Source organism: Crocodylus siamensis, chromosome 15, assembly GCF_052110815.1.
Source record: "Crocodylus siamensis isolate JL-2025a chromosome 15, ASM5211081v1, whole genome shotgun sequence".
Taxonomy (NCBI): Eukaryota; Metazoa; Chordata; order Crocodylia; family Crocodylidae; genus Crocodylus; species Crocodylus siamensis.
Window position 1 is genome coordinate 52,569,449 of NC_143409.1, and position 20,804 is coordinate 52,590,252.

Sequence of the window (20,804 nt, forward strand, 5' to 3'; positions counted from 1 at the left end):
TTTATTTGCTTGTATACCCTGTACTTTAAAGCATTCACCACCTCTCTAGGTCATTTGTTCCAGTGTTTAAATACCCTCATCATCAGTTAGTTCTTTTTCATATCCAGTCTAAATCTCCTTTTGGTGCAGTTATTTACATCTCTTATTTCTTGTCTATTGTTTGACCATCATCTGCTTTACAACTCTCTTTGTATCTGAAGACTGTTACCATATCCCCCCAACCTCAGTCTTATCTTCTCCAGGCTAAATATTTCCTATTTCTTTCAAGCTTTCCCGTTAACTACCTGGTACTTGCCAGCAGGTAAGAATGCAGGAGTCAACAAATCTGAGGAACCGCAGCTCCTCTCAACCACAGAGATGTCTCAGAAAAACATCTGCTGCCTACCTGTAACCACTTCCTTTTTCTGTTCTCCAGGAGTAACTAAAAAGTTTCTCTGCCCTGATTATTTATTTCATTGTCATTTTTCAAATAGCTTGTGAAGTGCACCCCCATGAGCAGGAACATGCATTTCCCTGGGGACAAACAGCAGTGGCACATATTTGTACTCTTGCTAGTTGTGCTTGGGCACACCTCTGCATGTGTGCTCTGGTGCATGGCACATTACCCGGGGGGGGGGGGGGTAGGGGAGGCTGGGGTCAGCACAGGTGGGGTCCTGGGAGCCTCCCAGGGTTGTAGTGGCAGTGATCCTGGCACGTGGAGCCTGGCCAGCAGCTGGAGCATTGCTCTGGCCAGCCAGGCTCCAGTGTTGCGTGGCGCTATGTGAACCGCCCTGCTTTTTTCTGCTGCAGGGTTTTTAGATACTGGCATTTTCCAGTATCTAATTTTGCCACTGTATTGCAAATGAGCAGTGTGGCAACAGAATGACAGGCATCTTGTGCGTTTCAAAAGCTTTGAGGCAATACCAACCGCATGTTCCTGCATGTGGGGATGTGGCCGTGGTGTCAGTATTCAGTAAGTTTGTCTGGGGCAACAGCACTTTGATGAGAGGTGCAGATCTGAAAATGGCCAACCCTCCTGTTTCTCTTCACTTGAAAACCCAGTGCATTTCAGCACTGCAACAAGTGGCGGAAAGCTTTGCCAAAGTAGTTGGACACGGGCTCCCAAGGCATTTGAGGAAGATGCTTAAGATCTGGCAGCTTGTGGGAAGTGCTGTTGTGATGTACTGGCTGTGGCTCTGGCCACTGAGCTGGGACTGTCATATGATGTATGGACTGGGCTCTCGATCAACCTGAATCAAAGTCGGCTGCTTACACGCTGGAAGTGCAGAGAAGGAGAGAGCGCTGCTGTAACAGATGCACCCCCGGGGTGGTTGTAGCACCCCCAGGTGGCTGCACAGCACCACCCATTTGCCTATCCTGCCCTGCTCCCCCTACTTGTGGTGCCTCTCTCCCGTCTGCCATGCCTTGATGTTATAGTTAGTATGTTGTTTAGGAGGCTGCCTCTAGGTAACTGGAGTCTAGCTGAGGGTACCTGGCCTCCCCTCCTCCTTCCCTGGCTACTGACCCGTCTGGGTAATACCAGGATGCCTTTCTTTCCCACCGTGTGGGGCTTCAGGCCCCTCCCAGGCCTCCAAATGGCAGAGGCAGTTGCCTACTTTCCCTCTGAGACTGCCACAAAATAATAGGAAAGGGTTAATACCACCCCACCCCCAAAGTCATAGAAGAAATATTTGGGGTGGGTGTTTTGTACGCTGCTCTGTGGTGTCCATATCTCTCTTCATAGCCATTGCAGTTCACAGGGCATTATCAATACTGAGCAGAGGAAACGTAAACAGGAGAAACACATTTGCTGGGTTGGCATAAACCACCCCTACCTTATCAAGCAGTGGACATATTTGGCCTCACCCCACACTGAATCTCAAATACTGGGCCCCTTCCTTCCTAGTGGCACACTTTTTTTGGGTTGGCCATGAGCCTAGCCCTTCACAACTCCTGGAGAACAGCCTTGAAAGCCTTAGGGTTTTTCCCATTCAACTGTGAAGATGAGTACACTGTTGACACGGGCAGCACAGCCCTGAACTTTGTTCCTAGGTGTCAGAAAGTTGCAGCCACACCATGGAGCCTTCCTGGACCCATCTGAACCATCCTCCGTCCTCTGGATGCACTCAGCCCGCAGGGCCCCTTTGGGGTTTAACCAGTCCAGTGCACGCTGCGTGCCTTCACTTTTCCCCTCCCAAGGCCCTTCCTGAGTTAGCACAACAGACAAGTTCCCAGTTCTCTGTGTCCCTTGGGCTCTCGCTCACACTCTGCCAGCAGATGCTTCTTCTTAGTAGCAGCAATTCTTGCAGGACTTGCCTGGGTCCCTGTCTTTCAGGGTAGCTCCATCTTGCTTCATCACTGGGGCTACCCCCTTTGCCCCTTATATTCCAGTTAGCCCTTCCCCCTCAGTCAGGTGATGGGCCTCCTGCTTACTTGGCTCAGGTGCTACCACTGCTCTATTTGCTTTTCCTGCTATTGTTTTCTGCCACCCACTAGCTGCAGGCTGGGCTTTGCAAAGCCAAAGGGGCTGGGGCGAGAGCTCTGCTCTGAGCCCGTTGTGCCTCAGTGGGGTATGCCTGCCTCTACCTGCAGGTTGCTACCACCTCATGGTGTTTTTCACAACTTGGTGTTTTTCCAGTTTTGCTGGCATTCCTGCCCCTCTGGCTGGGTTGTCAGTGCTTCCCCTCTGCAGTTCACCGACTCATGGGCAACAAAACTTGTAGCCTTAAAGGGGGGATGCTGCTTTCCCCAACCTGTTCTTCTCTTCTCCACAGTGGGGCTAGAGCTCCCTGTTACTTAGCAGGGATTTTTAAGCATTCCCATCACAGCCACTCCTTCAAAGCCACCCTTTTAAGTCTTCTAAAGAAAGCATGAAGACAGACACCATGTACAACTCAGTGCTGGGTCCCAGGGCTGGAGTCTCCTTGCTATGCCAAGAGGCTGAGCCCAAGTTGAACAGGGACAAGATTTTCAAATGCAGCTTGTAGGTGGTCAACCTGAGGGGCCTTTAAAAGAGCAAAATGTCAGAGGCACCCAGAAAACCAGGCAGCCCAAACTGCCAGTTGTTTCTGAAAGTCCCTGCTCTTCCTTTGAGATGGCCCCGTGCTGCGCTTCAGCCTCTGCATGGGACTAATATCTTGTAAGGATCCATGGCCAAATCTACAGAAGTATTGTAGCGCCTTGATTTGAACAGTAAGGACCTCGGGAGGAACAATGCACTGAAGTGCCTCTGTGAATGTGGCCCTTCATAAAATTCCCTTCCGCAGTGCAAGCTGAAAGCCAGATGATTTGTTCAGATTTTATTCAACTGCATGCACGTTCTTGGGCAGACATCAACATGACAATAAAAGGCCCAGGCCCAACTTTCATAACCCACAAGAGCACTGTGAGCAAAAGGAAAAATAAAAAATCCTGTGCTACTGTGCAATTACATATAACTGGAAGCAGAGTTAGTGTTCAAGGAGCTGCCCCATGCCTTCATTTTCAAGCGGGGGGTGTCATAATTGAACTTTCAGAGATTTTTTTGATGTCATTTTCTTGTCTAGTCCCAGCTGGTTTTGTATGTTCAGACAAATGTTAGGCCTCTAGGGGTACGCGCATTTCCCTGGGGACAAATAGTAGTGGAACATATTTGTGCCACGGCTAGTTGCCCCAGGTGGGGTAGCTGAAGCATGTGGGCTGGCCCCAGCACCCTTACCTGAGGCTCTGGGGGCCTCCTGGGGATGCAGCAGTGGTGATCTGGGAGTGTGAGGCCTGGCCGACAGCTGACGTGTGGGTCTAGCTGGCCAGGTTCCGGTTTTGGGAAGCACACACTGCAGCCATGTGTGCCACGCTACTTCCCATTTTTTTGGACATCAGGATCCCTGGTGTCAAAAAACCCTGCCATACTTCTAATTTGCAGCACAGCGAATGTGTGCAGTTTGGGGTGCCACAGATGGGTTTGCAGTGCTGCAAACTGCACGTGCGCGCTTGCGGGGATGCGTCTTGGGTGTCTGACTGCCACGGTGGAAACAAGGCTCCTTCTCCACTTTATTATGAAGGAGGACTGGAAGGTAAAGCATGGCACCAAGACTAAGAAGATCAGAGTTCAGTTCCCAAGGCACCCTGAGCCATTTGGGCTGAGATTTTCAAAGGAATCTTAGGGAGTCATGTTTCCACTTTCCGTTGAATTTCAGCTGGTGAGAGTCCGTGGTTTCACTTGCTTAGCTCCATTGCTTTCATACCTCTGGGTCAGGCTTTCTAAAAGATTAAGTCTAACTCACTGAATTTAGCTAGGAGTAGCAGCAGAGAAATCCACTCTGAAATGGGCTGCAATTGAACTGACTGCATTTTATTTATAAATATAAATATTAGAATGTGCACTAACTTGCTAGAATATATATATGGCTTGGAAAAAGCCCCCCAAATTAGGCAAAAGCTATTGTTATATTAGTCCTGCAGTCATTACGGTTAAATGTGCATCTCTTATTCAGATTCATAAAACAAAACCTAGCCTTCCTGAGGATCTTGACAGTCCCTCACTAACAGTCATGTCTATACTTTAGCATGACAACGCATGAGGTAAGGTTTCTATCTAGAGTTAGAAATAGTCTGCAGAGATGTGCAATAGAAGCAAGACATTACCAGGAGTGGCTAACAGACAGCACAATTGCAGAATAAGGAACAGTTTGTATAGAGGGACATTAAGAAGATTAAAAAGGACAGAGGGCCATTAACACCGGTGGTGTGGAGAGAGATTAGCAGGAATCAGGGAGCTGATTATGTGCCATGAAGCCAACTGACTGTCTCATCACTGTCTGCAGAGAAACACTGCTGCTCTTCCTGGGCTGCTGGTTTATGCTTTGGATGGAGTGGAAATCAAAGGGAGGTGCGAAGTGCACCAGCGTGTCCCTCCGTCCCCCGCAATCCATCCCTGGCCCCATGCACATACCTGGAAAAATCAGTATAGTGCCAGGTTCCTTCCCGAGGTGGAGTCCCTGTCAGCATGGCCCTAAATAAGTGGTGTTGCCACAGACTAGACTTGTTGAAGTACAGGCTGTCCGCAAGGTTTGGAGACAGCTCTGCAGCCTTTTTATGGGAGTCAATGGTATTGCACTCTCAAAAGGATGATGTGGGAGAGGGTTTCCAGGGGAAGAACCCTCCTCTAGTGGTTTTTAAGCATAGGGGCTGATAATCAGTCCGTCCTGCAGTAAATGCAAAGATGACATAAATGTCTTTGTTTTTTCTCAAAAGGTCTCCTAGGAGACAGGAAATGACAGGAAGTGATAACTGTGTAGGGTCAGGGCCTCCAGGGAGAATGGCTAGGACTTTAGTTCTCATTTTTGTTTCTCTGTTTCCCTTTTTCTTTTCACTGTATACCAGGTTCTTATCTTTTTATATTCCCTTTTCAAAGGTTATGTTCAGAGCTGGCATAAAACCCAAAAGATTCCCATACTAAATTCCTCACATAGGAATGCAGGCTACTTAACTAACATCCCAGCAGACAGACTCCATATTAGTTCCCCAAGTCTTGCAACACTGTTTTAATTCAGTGCCATCCAAGACGGAGCCACTTAATTTTTAATATATACGTATAAGTAAATACACATATACTTCAAAAACACTGGGGGGGGGTGTATCTGTATAATGCATATGATGCATGCACATGCGCACACATACACATCCCTGTATACTGCTTTTCTGTTGTAATAAAACCAAGCATGCGCGTGCATACGTACAGGTATGTGCACACGCACGGGCACACACACACGCTTAGCTTCATTACAACAGAGAAGCAGGATATCCCAGAACTTCACTCACAACAGCATTAATGTATTTTGAACCAACTTGGCTCTCTAATGCAAAACTTTCCTGTGTTATTTTTTAAACTGCAAACTTCAGTTGCTGGAAATTGTTATATAATCCTGTTACTTTTGGGCAGAATATGTAGCAATGGGTTTTTCAGCAAAATAGATTCATATTCAATTTTGGGAAAAAATACCATAATTGGGAGAACCATAGGACAATGGGACATGTTACTCAGGGAAATTGTGGCCTCTCCTTCACTGGAGATTTCAAAGGCAACTCTGGCAAACCATAGAAAATAAAGTTTGGGGAGGATCTCAGGAAGTCATCTAGTTCAATCCTCTGCTCAAAACAGGACCAGCCCCAACTAGATCATCCCAGTCAAGACTTTGCCTACCTGGGTCTTAACAACCAACAAAGATGGAGATTCCACCACCTCTCTGGGCAGCTTGTTTCAGCCTCACCCTCCTAATGAGAAAGTTTTCCTAATGTTTAACCTAAACTTCCCTTACTGCAACTTGAGACCGATGGTCCTTGTCCTGTCATCCGCCACCACTGAGAACAGTCCAGCTCCATCCTCTTTGAGCCCTCCTTCAGGCAGTTAGAGGCTGCTATCAAATCCCGTCTCAGTCGTCTCTTCTGCAGACTGAATATGCCCAGTTCCCTCAGCCTCTCCTCAAAAGTCATGTGTCCCAGACCCCTAACAATTTTCATTGCACGCTGGTGGACTCTCTCCAATTTGTCCACATCCTTTCTGCAGTGGAGGACCCAGTGGTGACACATAGGGGGTGCATGCGGGTACACTTGCGCTCCCTGAGATTGGCTGCTGCCGGCGTCGCCTGGGGGCGATCACCGCTCGCCACCACCCAGCCTCACCGCCAACGGTGCCAGCAGCATCTACGGGCGGTCACTGATCACCACTGGTTGGCACTGATGCTGCTGGTGGTGTCTGCGGGTGGTTGCCGCTTGGCGCTCGCCTCTCTCCCATCCCCTCACCGCCGCCACTGCTGTGGCTGCCTGCAGGAGCTCCCAGCTCGGCCTGCCCCCACCGCTGCCTGTGGGTGATCACCATGCCCTCTTAGCCTTGGGAGGCATGCGACGTTCATGGGAGGGCACAAAACTGGGCACAGTGCTCCAGATGTGGCCTCACCATTGCCAAGTAGAGGGGAAGACACACTTCCCTTTATCTGCTGGCAATGCTCCTACTAATGCATCCCAGTATGCAGTGAGCCTTCATTGAAACAAGGGCACGCTGCTGGTTCATATTCATTTCATTATCTGCTGTAACCCCCTGCAGTTTCTGCAGAGCTGCTGCTTAGCCAGTCAGTCCTCAGTCTGTACCAGTGCATGGGTCGTTTCCTCCGAAGTGCAAGACTTTGCACTTTCTCTTGCTGAACCTCATGATATTTCTTTTGGTCCAGTCCTCCAATTTGGGCCAAAAGGTGTCATCTTGGTGTCAACTGCAAACTTGCTAAGGGTGCACTGCGTCCCATCTTTCAGATTGTTAAGATATTGAATGCAACCGGCCCAAGGGCCGATGCCTGGGGCACGCCACTTGATGCCAGCTGCCAACTAGTCACTGAACCATTCATTGAGCCCTTTGAGCCTGATAATCCAGGCAATTTTCTTTCCACTTTACAGGTCTTTCATTCAAGCTGTGTTTCCTTAGCTTGCTCGTGAGAATGTTAATAGAGACTGTATCAAATGCCTCGATAAAGTCAATGTATACCACATCCACTCCTCTTGTCCTGTTCACCGCTCTTCCCACATCCACAGAACTAGTCATCTTGTTGCAGAGGGCAGCCGGGTTTGCCAGTCATGACTTGCCTTTGGTGAATCCATGCTGACTGTTCCTAATCACCCCTTTCTTCTCCAAGTGCTTAGAAATAGATTCCTTGAGGACCTGCTCCATGATTTTTCCAGGGACGGAGGTGAGGCTGACTTTCAACATGCCTGTCTCCGGTATCATACTATAGCTCTGAGCAGCCATACAGCTTTTACATAAAAAGAAACTCCTCCTCTTCTTCTCCCCTGCCTGTCTTTCCTCAGCAGTTTATATCCCTCCATGACAGTAGTCCAGTCATGTGAGCTATCCCAGTCTCTGTTATTCCAATCACGTTATATAGCTCCATGACTGTATGAGGGTTTTCAATTATCCCAGCTTGTTTCCAAGGCTCATTCATTCATGTACGGACATCTGAGGTAACCAGCCGATTGCCCTACTTTCTCAGGAAGAATGAGGAGGCCTCCCCTGTTGCCCCCTCCGGCTCATGCTTTCTTCAGGTCACCAGCTTCCTCGCCTACGTCCGGGCTTTGGTTTCCATTCCCTGGAGAACCTACTTTGAAGCATTCCTCACTAGGTTAGTGAGCCTGCCTGCAAAGATGCTCTTCCCTTTCTTTGTCAGGTGGATCCTGTCTCTTCCTACCAATCCTTCTTGGAACAACATCCCCTGGTTGAAGAAGCCAGAGCCTTGGTGGTGACACTATCTGCACTGCTATGCATTGAGCTTCAGGATGCATCTGCTTCTGCCTGGGCCCTTCCCTTTGCCTGGAAAGATCGAGGCGAATACCACCTGAGCCCCTGTCCACTTCACCCTTGCACCCAGAGTCACTTTTGATCTGCTCAGGGTCCCCTCTGGCAGTATCATCGGTGCCCTAAGCATGAGCAGTGTGGGGTAGTAGTCAGAGAGCTGGATGAGTCTTGGTAATCCCTCCATGACATCTTGGATCCAGGTTCTGGGCAGCAGACTGCCCAGGACAACAGGTTAGATTAGCAGATGGATGCCTCTTTTGCCTGCAGAAGGTAGTTGCCAACCACCATCACCCATTGCTTCCTTTTGGTGGTGGCAGTCTTGATCTTCCCAATGTTGAGGAAGCCTGTCCTGGCCTCTTCAATGGAACATGCTCCTTCTCCTCTGTTGCTAGTGCTCCCAATCTGTTTTCCAGGCAAACCACTGTAGTTGAGGAATAAAGATTTCTGCTGGCTGCCAGAGGTCAAAAGCTTCCAGCTTCCACCTTCCTGGGAGTCTTGTGTCCTTTTCCTTCTTTGGTGCCCCTCTGGGAGTCCTTTGTCTGCAGTCCTAGAGGTCTTCTCCAGCATGGAGGAGAAGCATGTGCCAGGGACTGTTTAGGAACAGCACATCTTGAATCTGTGCAGAAACTTGGACTAGATGATCCTGGAGATCCCTTCCAAGCCTATGAGTCTAACAAAATATGAACCTAATAAACCAAGGGGTAGGTCCTTCCCTGTTCTAACTCAGTGGGGCTTCATTGACCTTAGAGGTGTGGTGGAGTGCTGGGCTTGCGATTCCGGCACCGCTTGGGGAGCCGCGGGCTTTGCAGAGCGGGCGAGCACGCGGCTTGTGGGGCGGGATTGGAGGTAGCTTTATAGCTGCCCTTGAGGTTCGCCGAGCTGGCACAAGTAGATGACTTAGAGTAAGTTGTTAGTTTTTTTGTAATAAGTCTATAGGATGTTCGTTGGTTCACGAGGTTCCAGAGCCAGCCCTTGCTTTCCAACACTGGAACCGGTCCAATGCTAGGTGCGGCTGCCGGCTCCTTAAGTCTCAGAACTGGTCAACGGCTCATTGAGATGGGATGTTAGTAGTAGAAGTTATTACAGAGCAGATATAAGGTAAAACAAAAGGCTTTATTCACTCACCTGGCCTCACCCTCTTACGAATAAGAGGGGAGGCCGGCTGGAACAAAGTTGCAGTAAATACAAGTATAGAGAGCGTAGATATGCTGTCTAAGCTACGAAGAGAGACAATCGAGAAGTGGAGTCTCCGATGTTTCTTCAGTTACAGTATGCCGGATACAAAGGGGGTCTGTTGGTTCACGGGGTTTCAGAGCAAGCCCTTGCCTTCCAACACTGGAGCTAGTCCAATGCTAGGTGCGGCTGCCGACTCCTTAAGTCCCAGAACTGGTCAACAGCTCATAAATGGGATGTTGAATACAAAACTGTAACATGGTGAGTCGTTGTCGATTGTCGGGTTTTCGAGGCCTTGGTTTTTGCTGGGATACGCCCAGGCGGGGAGGCTGAGAACTGGTCTGCAGGGTGATTAGGCCTACAGGATCCTCCACTTGTCGTCTCTGCTGTTTTCTGCTTCTTTGCGTCTTTATAGATGTTGGTTGGACTGCCTCTGTGACACTAGCTATGATATAAGCTAAGCATACAGGGATAGGATAGTTTCTTTTACACAGTAATTGCTAGGCAGACTTTCTACATAAGTTTCGTTTCTGCAGAAATAACACTTCTAGATAAGAAATGAAATTTACAGAATGCGCATGTGTAACTTAATGCCAGCGGAGAAAAGTACAAAGCGCTCATTTTGATTAACAGTCAAGACTTCAAGGTTACATAAATGTGAGAGTGCCGCGCGGCAGTTATACAGAGAAAAAAAATAAAACAGTTACAAGAGGAAGTATCCCTATTGACAACAGATTGTTGTTTGGCCTTCATTGATCTCTTTTTACACACGTTATAGTGGACTGTGACAGGAATGGCAATGCCAATGCATGGGGGAGAGTCTCAGCTAAGTATAGACATTTATCTAACTGCTTGGCCTGTTTTCTTCAACATGGTGTTTATAACAGGCCTTATGGAATTAACAGTCTTAAAGCTTTTGTTATAATGTTAAAAGCATGTTAAAATCAGTAGACTTTAAATAGTAGTAAGAAAGCCAAACACAGAACCCAACAAGTAAACCTAGGGTTCATGTTGAGACAAATTCACACCAGAAAAGCTTATGAAAAATAAACAGCCTTAAACAGCTATTCCAACCCTAATTTTTGGTGTGATTTTACAAGTGCATGTTTAAACCTTTGCCACACTCTAAAACAGAGGTGGACAAAATATGGACCATGGGCCAGATCTGGCCTGCTAATTGATTTTATCTAGCTTGTGGGCAGGAGGCACAGGTGGCAGCACTGCATGGCAGGCTCTGAGTGCTTATGTTCCTGCTCTGGTGCCAGCCCCAGACCAGCTGCAGGGAGCACGCGTGTCTGCATGTGCATGCACATGTGTCTGCACGTGCGTGTGTGTGCGTATGTTTGTGCGCGCAGCCCTCAACAGTTCACCAAAGCTTAAGTGGCCCTCCAGCCCAAATAATTACCCACCCCTACTCTAAAATCTGTCTGGTTTGTAGTATGTTTTCCTCAAAACATTTTGCCTGACACAGGATGGAGTGCCTAAAATTTTATGTGGTTATAGTAAAATTACACAACAAGAGCTTGGGTGGGAAAGTATCAGTTTCTATCGGGGAGTTGACACCAGCCTTACTTGTGCAGCTAACTTAAAAGATTGTGGATGAGTGAGCATAAGGTGAGATTTTGGGGGTTTTATCACTTAAAAAACCAAAACCCTCAAAAAAACCCTAAAGTGCAAGGAGCAGATTAAATTATGTCTGGTCAGGATCTTGAACTTTGTTGCTATACTGCTGAATCAGGAGAAGCTTCATTAGTGTCAACAGTTATTTTGGATTTGACCCAGAGTGACATCCAAATGTTCCCTGAAGTGCAGAGTGTCTCAAAACCCAGAAGCCCTAAGATTAAATAGCTAGAACAGATCTATCTAAAATGGAGGTGAGCAAAATAAAACTTGAAGTCGGTCCTAAGGTACTAACATAGATAAATACTGCTAATGGTATATATAACCAGCAGCATAGCAGGGCAGCTTCTGCAATGGTGGTTACTTTTATGCCCCCCTAGGAATGTAGCATCCATGGCTGCCATCCTAGTCATGCCCCCCGATTTACACAACTGTATATAAAATACGTACCTGAAGCATTTGCCACTATTAACAATGCCGCTATTAACAGTTAGCGTCAGCTTTGTGCTGAAGTGGTTCAGGAGGACAGAGCTATGCTGGCAGTTGCTGGAACAAGCGCAACAAAATTGATATTAGCATTTTGGAGCTAAATTTCCGCTTTATACCAAGGCCACCTTGGTTTTTACGGTGGCCTTCTATTAGGGGTGCCAGCAGATTTTGTAATGCAGATTTTTTCAAGGAGCAGCTTCTTAAAATTTAAGCTCCAGGACCAAAAGTAGATACATTGCCACGAGATTCCCCATAGAAAGGCTCCAGGTCTGAGTTGCAGAATCTGTAGAAAGAGAGGAGATAATGTTACAAGAATTTAACAGGGCTAAGTGCCTGCCATGGTAAAGTGCTCCAAAAAGTATTAAAAAAACAGAAACAAAATACTTGATGTGTCTATTATGACAATAAGTGCCTAGAGATGTCAAGCTGGGTCAGGCCTTCATTGTGCTGGATCCTAGATAATAACACAACATAGGAAAATTCATAGGTTTAATAGTTTCATAGATGTGGGTCAGAAGGGACCTATGTAGATCATCAAGTCCGACCCCTGGCTCTGGGCAGGAGTGAATACTGGGCTCATATGACCCCAGCTAGGCAATTATCAAGCCTCCTCTTAAAGACCCCCAGGGTAGGAGCCAGCACCACTTCTCGTGGAAGTTGGTGCCAGACCCTAGCCGCCCTGACCGTGAAGTAGCTCCTCCTGATGTCTACCCTGAATCTACAACTTATGGCCGTTATTCCTTGTTACTCCGGGAGGAGCTCGGGGGAACACGGTCTCTCTCATTCTCCGCTGGTCCTTGCTGGTAAGTCTATGGATGGCCACCAGGTCCCCTCTCAGGGCTTGTGGAAGTTACTATAACCCTAATAATGGAATAGTGCACTGATTCTTGTGGGACTATTAATTAGATTAAATTTGGTTTTAGGTCCAGAATGACCATCCAGCCCAGTGTTCCCTGAGTGACAAAGTATATGGTAGGGGAAGAGGAGGGACTGGACCAGGAAGAACAGAGGAGTTTGAGGGCCACTGATCTAGTCTGACTTTCTTTACACCACAGAATAGATGTTATTTCCCTTCACGATTCTTACAGCTCACTGGACTGGGAAGCTGGAGACCTGGGTTCAATGCCTAGTCCTGTCACTAGACTGCTGTCTGACCTTGGGCAAGTCTTTTCATCTCATAATGCCTGGATTCAGATCTGTGTCATTAAAGATGAACAGGCTTATCCTTTTTCAGGGTGCCCAGTATTTGCTTTTAGCTTAGCAAAATCCTGGCAATTGTATAACTCCTAAAAGTTTTTCGCTTAAGATGAAAACTCAAAATTCAAATGTAATAAAAGGCTTAGTCTGTGTGTCTGTCTGTCTGGAGTGCTTTTGCCCAAATGCACATGCGCCAATTGGCTATGGGCTGGGTGAGCAGGGATGGGGCCAACTGAGTTAAGATAGGAGCCCCTCCTCTTGCAGTCTCCAGTGCAGCAGCTCTCTCCACCCCACAGAGGCTAAAAAAAAGTGGGTAGAGCACTTTAAAAGCAGCGGGGCCAGCTGAGGAAAAGTGGGAGCCCCTTGGTCATAGTCAGGTTGGACCTGAAGTGGGGGAGGGCAGTGGGGCAGGGCTGGACCTGAACCGGGGGTGGGAGGGGTAATGGGGTTGGACCCAAAATGTTGCCCATGACCTGGACCAAAGATCTGATCTGGTACAGGATGGAGAAGGAATCAGTGGACTAACAAATCCTTTTTTCCCCAAACCTGGCTGAATGATTGCTCCCTCACTGTCTCATATAATGCCACAAAGCTCTAATGGCCACGTTAGGACAGGACCATGCCATCTAGTATCATCTTTAGATATCTAGATGGACTTGGCACATAACTGGGATCCCTGAAAAACCATTAACTCAAAGGATGATGGGATCCTCTTCTCCTCCTTGCTGCTTTTTTGTGACTTAATCTTAAGGCTGAAGTGATGATGTACTGGAAGAGTAGATAGGATCACCGTTTTGCAGGGACCCAGGAAAGGGTCCCTTTTCCCAGGCAGGGCAGTGGCTGTGTCCCAGGGTGGCTGTGTCCAGTTAGGGGCTTAAAAAATGGAAATGGATTATAATCTGCAAGATGCTAGCTGCAGTGTGGGAACTGAATGCATCAGATACTTGTAATACTGGATATAGGATATGGGAGAGTGGTGGAGAACTTGGAAGCAGTTTATGGCAGGAAAACATGTCTTACACTCATATTCTCATGCCTTCAAGATGGCTCCCAAGGTTTGGGGTGACTGACAGGCACCCAGCTGGCTTAGCCTCTTAGTATAGAAGAGAGGTATTTCGTTTCACTTACTATTCCCCTGCGGGCTTCCAGGAGCTTGTTCCCCACCAGCATGTGAAGGACCTGGTGCAGAAGGCAAGATTAGGGTGGGACCGGGAATGACAATCAGAAGGGTTCAATACAGAATATTATAGGAGAGAAGAACAGATCAAGAGTTGACCCCAGGGTGACAGGAATAAGTGCTAATTCGCCCATTCGGCCTCCTCAGAGAAGGAGCACCCTTGAGGATGCTCTGCTGACCTGGATACATAGGAAAACACACACGTATCACCCAGCGGGCTATATAACAGTAATCCCAAACCTCATACTCAAGCAACCTCAGCACATAGCTAGGCCAGAGGTGAACAACCCTGTGTGCGCTCTTGCTAGCTAGAGCTGCTTGCTGCTGCAAGGCCGCCTGGTTGCTGCTGTAGGGCAGCGTTGAGCAATGGAAGTTTATAAAGACCCGGTAAGAATTCAAACGCTTTGGCCAGGAACTGTCTTTTTATGGTGGGTATGTCCAGTACAGCGTGACTCCAGTCACTGATCAGGGCTTGTGGAAGTTACTATAACCCTAACAATGGATTAGTGCTTTGCTCCGTGTGGGACTATTAATTAGATCAAATATAACATATTTTAATTAGCCTCCAGATTGTCACTGGCCTCTGGTTCCAGGACCACACAGCTCTGTTGTAGAAGCTGCTTGGGGTTTTGAAGGCTGGGAACAGCCGTTTGGGCTTCTGGGGGGAAAAAGCATTGGCTGCCTGTTCCTGCAGAAGTGCTGGGCAGAGACGTACTGACCAATGTTGCCATCAGAATTGGTCAAAAAAGATTTCCATCAGGATATTTGCTGGCAAATGGAAATTACATGCCAGTGAAAATATCTGCAGGGAACATCCACTTTCCAAAATTCCTCAGGTTTTCAGACAAAACAAAACAGCAGCAGCCAAAAAACCCATATGGACACACGCCAACACCCTCCCGCAACAAACACAGAGAAAACGCCAAACCTGAAAACATCACCATTCAGCAGCTGATATACAAAATAACGGCAACCAGCCTATTTCATTTGTTCGATTCTGACGACTCTGTGTAAGGGGAGGTGGAAGGGGTTGGTTGGTTTGGAGGTAGTAAATGGAAGAGTTAGTAAGAGAAGTTGCTGATTTATTACTAAAGAGATATTTTAATGTTTGCCATTTTTTTAAACAAGGGAACCTATGGATGTTCATCTCTAGTGGACACTTGCACACCAGTAGTTATCACTGAGCTTCATGGTCAACAACCACCAGAGAGTATGGATGGACATAAAAAGTGTAGGTACATCAAAGAGTAGCCCGACAAGCTGTTACCACACAACTGTTATGCCTGCACGATTTGATAGTGATAGAAGTGTGTTAAACCTGTTTCAACTTTAACCCTGCTTCATCCAGAGCCCAAGTGAGGGCAGTGCGTCTCACTTGTACCATTACAGGATCATGCAGATATAACAGAAGATAAAAACTAACGCAAACTCCCATTTTTGCATACCCTGAGGTGAACAGGGCAGATCTCTCCTGTTGGAGTATTCATTTCAGGTTCTGTGCAGACAGAGGTAGACATCAAGGCATTGGTTTAAACCTGCTTTATGTTTTTGAGAAAGAGGTAGTTAGCTCTCTTAGTCTGAAATCTGAAAAAGGGTAGGGCAGGGTGGCATCTTAGATTTAGTCTCTAAGATGACACGCTGCCCTGCCCTTCATTGTGTTTCTAAGGTTATTTTACAAATGCAAACTAATTTTTGGCAGCACCGATCTGCATTAAACTTTCAGGTACCTATAGGTCACTGAATACAGTACTTACTTGTTGTAGACAGATCAACATTTGCGATGCATTTTTTATCCATAGCAGTTTTGATTTGGTATCTTCCCTCCAGCCATCGGTGCAGAGTAGCAGTGAACGCGTTGCTTGACAAAAACACATAACCTTTGAAAGTGCTCCTGTAGTAGTCTGTGGAGCCTGATTTGAATCGCAGAATATCCACACAGTCAGGAGCCCTGGTCTCCCTGCACACAACCACTGTTTCTCTGGGCAATGATACTGGGAAGCTCACATTGGATTTTTCAGGTGCGAAGCAGGTATATGACGGACATTTCTCAGCTGGGAAGAGAATTGATAAAGAGGTTATGTATAGGCTTCTATTTATCCTTTACTATTATTATAGGTGTAGCATCAAGCAGCGCCAGCTGAGATTAGGGCACCGTGGTCCTAGGTACCCTGCATATACACGCAGAGCAATACTAGCTCCAGCTCAGTTCCTGTTAACTTTCAGTAAAATCTGAGCATCTATCTTGGTTTTTAATTGAATTCACAAACCTGCCCATTGTTGTTAAAGACAGCCTGGTGTCTCTGGAGAAGGTAGACAAGTATTATAACTGCTCCCCGCTCCCCTCCCATTAAGGATGGGGTACAGAGAGGTGGAGTGACTTGACCAAGGCTGTGTAGGGACTCTGGGAAAGCAATGAGAAAGGAACTGGGAACACTCAGGTCCCAGTCAAGTTTCTTAGCCTCAGGGACAACCTGGCCCCAATCTGGATGCATTTTCCCATAGGATGCCATTTTCCTAACTGTGCACAAATCTTTGCAGAAATCCACTCTGATTGTCTGCTTTCTCCACGCTTCCATCCCAGACAGAGGACTTGTTTGCAGCTACAGAGTCCCCCCAGTCTCAAAAGTGGGTCTTTTTGCTGGCTTATGTACATCACCCCCACAAATAAAAATAGACGCCTCTCCTATAAACAGAGCTTCACCCCCTGCAAGAGCAGCGCAACCATATTTTCCCTATTCCCTCCCCTCCCCGGTGATGCTTGCAGGGATGGGGAAGCAGGATGGTTGGCCCAAGGAAGGCATGGCTGTACCTAGGGTCAGCTGACACTCCTGGGCATGAACACCGGGGTGCGTTTCAATGAGGGCGAGTCCTATGGTGATGAGTAAGAGGACGTGGTGTGCCACCCAGCCGTTCCTGCTGCACATCTCAGCCTTTCTAGGAACCACGTTATAGCTAGATAGGCTTGGATCTGAACTGTTTTAGGGAAAGAGGAAAGAAAAAATCAGTCAGGTGCACAATGTTTTTCACAACTGGTCCCTGCTGTCTGCATCCACGCTCTCCTCTCTTTGCAAAAGCAACATCCAGCTGTGGGATTTTGCGTATACTTGAGCCTTTAGACTTACCCCTGCTTTGTGCCTTCAGGATAGAGGGTTACACTTGTTGTGTTTCTGCATAAAAAGAAAGCAGAACTGTTACTGCAATGCCAAGTGCCCTGCTTTGTGGCAGCTAGATAAGGAATATGGAAGCAAAGTCCAAAACCCCACTTCACACCTCATCATCTCCCACAGCTGAAGACACCACTGATAAACAGAGTGACGTGTGGGTTGGATGGCAGGGTCCTGCCTGTGCAGAGCTGTTGGGATGCTCCTGAGTCTTTCCATGGTGACAAGTATCAGGGCATGGATACCCAACACACTGTTCACAGTGGAGGAAAAAAAGGAGCGGACACACGGTATACAGCCCTCCACCACTGTAACTTACTTTAATCTGGTGCAGAATTACCCCAGGAGAAACGGAGCTTCCCAGCCCCATCCGGCCCCGCTCCTGGAGGCAGTGGCATTCTGTCCCTCTTGCCCACACACCATCCCCGCCCGCCTGCTCTGTGTCTGGCTGCGCGCCACCCCCTGCCCCACTTGGCGTCCGGCCGCGTACTGCTCCCCCCACCCCCTGCTCCAAGTCTGGCCGCCGGGGAAACTTAGATTAAAAGAGGTTGAAAACCCCTGAGCTAGGCTAATGAACATTTCTCTAGTACTTCACAACGGAGGGTGCCAATACACAACTACAGCGGCTGCTCTGACGCACTGGAATACCAGCGCACCGGAGCAGACTGGATCGAGGCTGCTGCAGCCTGGCAACGACAGCAGTCTCCTGTTCTCGTGTATCAGCATCCCTGTGCTTAACAATAGTGGCGGGGGGGACTAGAGCTAAAGCTCAAGCTTGAAGGAACTTAAGTTCAAGAGCCCCTGCTGCCATTTTTAAGCGCAGGAATGCTTATACAGGAGATGTGGCAGAACTGTACTTAGAGCAGCCTCTCCCCCACTCCCCGAGCACATGTAAACGTGCCCAGAGGTACTAGATTTAATGCGCATCAACTAAAGTGCCCCCTAGTGGGGGCTGAAATATTAACCAAAACGTGAATTCACAGCAGCTGTCTTGGATTCCAATATGGCGGCTACACACACTGCTTGCCAGCTTGGCAACATGACGTTTCTGGCATGGGCAGACCACCTCTACCCGAAACACATGGATGCCGCTTGTGGCAATGAGTTGCCTAGGACAACAAAATCTAGAGACCTTATGGGCCACTTTATACCCTACTATTGAGGCAAACAGGTCTTTATTTGCTCTCTGTTCTCTAGTGGTGGGGTACTGCAATAGCCATTGTGGTGGCAACTACTCCAGGGTAACTGTTTGTCCACTCTAGATGTGCCTGCCCAAAAGGCCCATGGTTCAGATACTCCCCAGTTTGACTCCCCAGTACTTCCGGTCCACTTTTGGGTTCACTGCCAAGCACATGGAGGCCCCCCCCAACTCCTGTGGGACGCTTCATGTACCCCAGCATCGCAGCGATCACGAGATGCGCTGGTACCTCAGGGTATGTAGAAAGAACATTTAGATCTGCGGCCATGTCCAAATTGCTGATTCTTCTAATTGGCATTGAATCTTCAGGTATGGATTCGGCCATCTGAATCGGGGACAGTGACCTGAATCAATGAATTGAATCACTGTCCCTGATTCGGGCTGAATCCAAATTGAATAGGGCCCATTTTGCACACCCTACTGAGAACATCTTATGAAAAAGGAAGGATAGAAAGGCTGCAGCTGGGGAAAGAACAGCGGCTGTCGATGTCTGCCAAGGCGTGGGTGAACCTTGCTGGCAAGCCCATGTCAGAGAAGGGAAGAGATTGGGCAGAGGGGTGGAGCAGAGCTGTGGGGCATGTAGGTGGTGTTTACAGAGTGCTGCATTTCCTGCTTTTGGAGGCTTAAAATGTACCTCTTCCACCAGGTCCCAGCTTGGCACAGAGCAGGGCTGAGCACTGCATTTTGCAACAACAGGGACAGTGGAAAACCACTTTGGTAGGGAGTTCCCCTTATGGTCTCATTTAAACACTTATAACAGCTTAAAAATACTACACCTCTCCCCACACACCCACCAACTCCTTTCCCAGTAATCACCTTGCTCTCCTGTGCAGACACCTCTCACATGCAGACATTCACCCTCCACCACTCCCCCCTGCCAAATAAGCAGAAGCATTTTTACCCAAAGAGCAGTAACAAATGATTTTGCAGCATGGACGTCTCTTCCTGTGCTGCAGTTCGCTGACAGCGCCCTTGGCACTCAGCAGACAGCATGCTGGGGCCCTCTTCTGGGTAAATCTAGCTACTCAGACACTGTCGCAGTTTAGCGCTAGTCATGGATTTTTATGTGGTGAGACCATCACAGAAAATATCCTAGTCCCCCAGAGGGATCAATCCCTCTAATAGGAAGGTGTCTGAGAAGGCCGTGCATGGCTTGGAGTGCCCGGCTCTGCCCATGGATGTCTCTGGAGACCGGAGGGATGGTCTGAGAACTGACGTGTTGAGGATTTCTGTTCCAACCATATATGGCTATTGTTACACTTACCGTCCTTACTCTATTGCAGGTCCTTCTTCCAAAGAAGTCAGAGATGCCAGCTGAAAAACGTCACATCTGTCGTATCTCCCCTTGAACATGGGGAAACAGTGGCGTGGCCATCATAGAGGACATTCCAGGTTTCTGTTACTCTGTCATCTGTCCTCTAGTGATATGAAACCGGATGCCATTATGTCCTCTATTTTGCTCTTGAAGAGAAAAATAGAGGACTGCTACACAGCCCTAGACTCACCCTTACCTCCCCATGCTGCATCACACCTCACTGTCCCACTCCCTGGGGATGGGGCAGGAAGTGGCAGCCAGAGGAGCCCCCAGCTGCTATTGCAGACAGAGCAACAGTGGGAGCAGCAGCTGAGCAGGACCCTGGGATCTGCAACTTAACCCCTGCAACTTGGACATTTTGCATTAAAGTCTGCTAGTTCCCGGTGTTCAGCACATGACCAGTCCAGTCCTTTTCTCTTCAAGAGAAAAATAAAGCACATAAAAGCATCCAGTTTTGTAGCAATAGAGGACAGAGGCCAACTGGACTGTCCTCTATGATGGCCACCCTAGGGATCTTCCAGGATGACTGATACTGAAAAGGTAAGAGTTGAATTCAGCCATACCGACTAGAAAGACTTTCTCCCTGGCCTTTCTGAGCTGGTAGGCTTATGAACACAGTTCCTAGAGCAGTGGTAACAAAGCTGCATGTTATTTCTGTAATAGTTTAATGACGCTAGGAGAGAAAAATGCCTGAGAAATGGCAGACAGGGGTGAATAGTAGTAGTGGTGTAGCCATGGTTAGGGACCACTGAAATTTGGGCTCCCGCAGGAGGAAAAGCAGGCTCCTGGCAGGCTCACCGAAGCCAATTTCAGGTGTTTTTCAGGGCAGGCTCTGCCATGCCTCTGATTGGCTGAGAGGACCAGTTCTCTGGCCCACCATGCAGAGAAGGGGAGATGGAAATTCCCCTCCACTCCCACCTAGCAGCAAAACAAAGTGTGGCCTTGGGAGAACCATGCTAGGTGGGGGAAGCCCCTGTGGTGGGGGCATTTTATGCCTCATGCCTGGCTGTGAGGGCAGACACCCAGGATGCCTATTTCTGAAGTGCCTAGGGCAAGGGGTGCTTACCTGCTCCACTCTGGCCAGGGCTTTTAAACTCCCTGCCACAGCTAGGAATCAAGCAACCTGATTGGCTAAGGCCCTAAAGGGGATCAGCGTGTACTAGGCTGTCCCTGGAAGC

The 20,804-nt window shown here is 48.1% G+C and overlaps 1 protein-coding gene across 3 annotated transcripts; it reads right to left on the reverse strand.

Annotated features, from left to right (window-relative positions):
- Positions 1-9,390: 9,390 nt before the first annotated feature.
- On the reverse strand, positions 9,391-19,462 carry LOC149852834 (uncharacterized). 3 transcript variants are annotated; one of them, XM_090029556.1, is made up of 6 exons: positions 19,213-19,456; positions 17,075-17,119; positions 16,762-16,925; positions 15,707-16,003; positions 13,904-13,954; positions 9,391-11,861 (listed from the first exon to the last, which is right to left on the reverse strand). In XM_090029556.1, the coding sequence occupies exons 1-6, from the start codon at positions 19,302-19,304 to the stop codon at positions 11,779-11,781; spliced, it is 732 nt and encodes a 243-aa protein (XP_089885682.1). In that variant the 5' UTR covers positions 19,305-19,456; the 3' UTR covers positions 9,391-11,778. The 3 variants fall into 3 exon arrangements, with proteins under 3 accessions (XP_089885682.1, XP_089885685.1, XP_089885684.1); XM_090029559.1 differs by lacking the exon at positions 19,213-19,456 and adding an exon at positions 19,128-19,210; XM_090029558.1 differs by lacking the exon at positions 13,904-13,954 and having other exon boundaries at positions 19,213-19,462.
- Positions 19,463-20,804: the final 1,342 nt, after the last annotated feature.